At 36.5% G+C, this 3,204-nt stretch overlaps 1 protein-coding gene across 3 annotated transcripts in view; it reads left to right on the top strand.

Moving 5' to 3' along the window:
• GAK (cyclin G associated kinase) overlaps nucleotides 1-2,599 on the top strand; it is a 53,461-nt gene extending 50,862 nt beyond the window's left edge. For all 3 annotated transcript variants that reach the window (XM_072405015.1, XM_072405014.1, XM_072405013.1), the window contains exon 28: nucleotides 2,091-2,599. In XM_072405015.1, the coding sequence (XP_072261116.1) occupies nucleotides 2,091-2,192 (102 nt within the window). In that variant the 3' untranslated portion in view covers nucleotides 2,193-2,599. The remainder of the gene's footprint in view (nucleotides 1-2,090) is intronic.
• The last annotated feature ends 605 nt before the right edge of the window (nucleotides 2,600-3,204 follow it).

Below are 3,204 nucleotides of genomic sequence, written 5' to 3'. Positions count from 1 at the left end.
ATCACAGCGGGATCGTGAGATCGCCGCTGGAGCGCGGGGATAAGGTAAGAGGGACCCTCAAAGGTACCCTGAGTGTGACTCGGGATTACCGCTTTTTGCAATTTTTTCCACCCCGAGTCACACTCGGGAATACCGCTAGGGGGGTTAAAATAATTTTCTTCCATATCTTTTCTAATAACATCCTTAGCCTAAAAGATGACCCAACCTTCTTATTAATGTACATAAATGTATGCAAGAGGTCATCTCTGGTCATGGTGTTCCTAACACTCTAAACCTTCCCCCTGTAGCATTTTCCTGCTGTCTGTCCAGTGGTACCTAGAAATAAATATGCCTCTATTTTGCAATAAACTTATAATACTTGAATTTTTAAAAATCAGAACAACCTTGCTATAATCTTTATAGAGTGCCCCTCAATCTCTTGTGAGATAGCAATAGATTTTATTGTCGTTTATAAATTTATATTCCAGAAAAGTTCCATGTTGAAGAGCTGGCTCTTCCATATGGAAAAGCCACACTCACATAGGTGATTGTATGATGCTTTTGTATGTGTTCTTAATTGTTGTAAATAAATTTGACTTTTATATAAGCTATATTACATATGTTGTGGGCAGCACGGTGGCTCAGAGGTAGCACTCTTTCCTTTGCAGCGCTAGGTCCCAGGTTTAAATTTCGGCCAGGACATATTCTGCATGGAGTTTGCAGGTTCTCCCCGTGTTTGTGTGGGTTTCCTCCGGGTACTCCTGTTTCCTCCCACATCCAAATAACATGCAGTAAGGGTAATTGGCTTCCCCTCAAAATTGACCTTAGACTACATTAATGACATATGACTATGGTAGGGACATTAGATTATGAGCTCCTTTGAGGGACATTTAGTGACGACTATCGACTTTGTACAGCGCTGCATAATATGATGGCGCTATATAAAAAACTGTGTATAAATGATATTATGTTGTTTTGTCCTTACAAAAATCCCTAGTTTAAAACGAGCCACTAAAAGTTTGTAATTGCAGTAAATTATAATGTAAGCTGTCATGAGAAATAGAAATTTGATACCGCTCTATTATGGGCCCACATGTATTACAAGTTCCAGTAATGATCCAGTTAATTTTTTTTTTCAATAAAAAATGGCCTTTGTGTAGGCACTTTTTAGTGTTGCACTGCCAAAGAGATTTTGCTAAGGCAGCGTGTGACCAAGTGACTTACTTTGTGATGTATGTTAATTTTTATGACAAAGAAATTGCAGACAAATGTAGGTTTCTTTATATGCCTATTTATGGACAAAAATGCTGTCAAACCTATTGTCCAATATTGCATTTGCTATCCTGCAATGGAAAATGTAATTACATATATAGTGCAATCCCCATCACAGCTCCTGCACCCCTGATTTTACCTGCACTTCCGTTTTAGCTAAATACATTTCTTGGCTTTCTAGGAATTTAAATTTGAAGTCCTGGATTTTTGAGGAATTTGCCTCTTACCAACTATTTTTATTTCTGGGATCTTCTGTTCCAGTTACAGGACTAAAAAGGTTGTTTTCACGCCTCAGAAGCAGGCCTTTATGTAACTGAAATATGTGCATATTTTTATGGTTCCCCTTTCATTGAGACAGTCACTAAAGATATCACTAAAGCTCCAGAGCTGCACAAGTACTTGCAAACCCAAACCCAGAGGCTTTTAGCATAGCCCAGACCTTCATCCAACTGAGAATTAGTAGCAAGATTAAAATTTCTGTTTAGAATAATGCCATTGCAAGATTTAGCTATGCAATGCTGTAACAAACTAACACAAACTAACAGCAATAACTCGTACAAAAATGGTTCTAGTCATGACAAAGTATTGGACAAATGCTGCCTAATATTGGGTTTGGTAAAAAAAAAATCTTTTGTAGTAGTCCATCTTGTACTGTTTTTATTATCCTGAGGTCTTTGGTCCAGTAATAAAAAACTTGACAAGGTCATTTTAATTTTTGGTGTACAATTTAAAGCCTAAAGTACAAGTTGGTAAAGTATCCTGTCATTCATTTAGTGGGGACTGAGCATAGATACATTGGAAAACATGTTGTTAAATATTTCTTTCTTTTCTCTTTTCAGGCCACTGGACAACCCTATGAACAGTATGCTAAAATGATTTTCATGGAATTAAATGATGCCTGGTCAGAATTTGAAAATCAAGGATCAAGAGCTCTTTTTTAAACTATAGACTTCAGAGTGGAAACCGTTTTGTTTTAGTTTCTTCTATTATGATTTTAAACTGTCCTTCTAAATGCAGCATATTTGTACATATGAAGTTTAGAATTAGGAGAGCCACAAAGTTAATTATTTTTGTTGACATGCACCTTTCTCTGTAATGTAAGTGCATTCCAGACTGTGTTTAGGGCATTACCCATACTGTCAATGAGACCAAACCAGTGGACTGGCCTGGCGGCGAGCGGTAACGTAACTGTTTACAATCAAAGCAAGGAACTCAAAGGAATGAATTAATTGATGGATTTACTTCATTCATTTGTTTTTTAAGACCTACCAGATGTAAATGTTTCAGTTCCAGTAATTATGTAATCATTACTGTTGCATTGTGTACATAATTAAACACTTTCTTCCAACTATGTTTTTGATTTATACCATCTTATACAGAACTTATAAAGTTCATTTAACAGTTCATTTAACAGTTTTTTTCATAACTGTTAAATACAGTTAGGTCCATAAATATTTGGACAGAGACACCATTTTTCTAATTTTGGTTCTGTACATTACAAATAATTATAAATGAAACAACTCTCAGCTCTCACAACTTTCAGCTTTATTTCAGTCGGTTGAACAAAAAGATTGCACAAAAATGTGAGGAACTAAAGTCTTTTTTTACACAATCCCTTCATTTCAGGGGCTTAAAAGTATTTGGACAATTGACTCAAAGGCTATTTCATGGGCTGGTGTGGGCAATTCCTTCATTATGTCATTATCAATTAAGCAGATAAAAGGCCTGGAGTTGATTTTTGTGTGGCGGGGGTTCGTGCTTGTATGTGGAAGATTTTGCTGTGAACAGACAACATGCTGTCAAAGGAGCTCTCCAGGCAGGTGAAACAAGCTATCCTTAAGCTGTAAAACCGAAAAAACCCATCTGAGAAATTGCTACAATATTAGGTGTGACAAAATCTACAGTTTGGTACATCATGAGAAAAAAACAAAGCGATGGTGAACTCAGCAACGT

This window comes from Pyxicephalus adspersus, chromosome 3 (genome assembly GCF_032062135.1).
Source record: "Pyxicephalus adspersus chromosome 3, UCB_Pads_2.0, whole genome shotgun sequence".
NCBI classification, from domain to species: Eukaryota; Metazoa; Chordata; class Amphibia; order Anura; family Pyxicephalidae; genus Pyxicephalus; species Pyxicephalus adspersus.
This window is presented reverse-complemented; position numbering and strand designations above follow the sequence as displayed.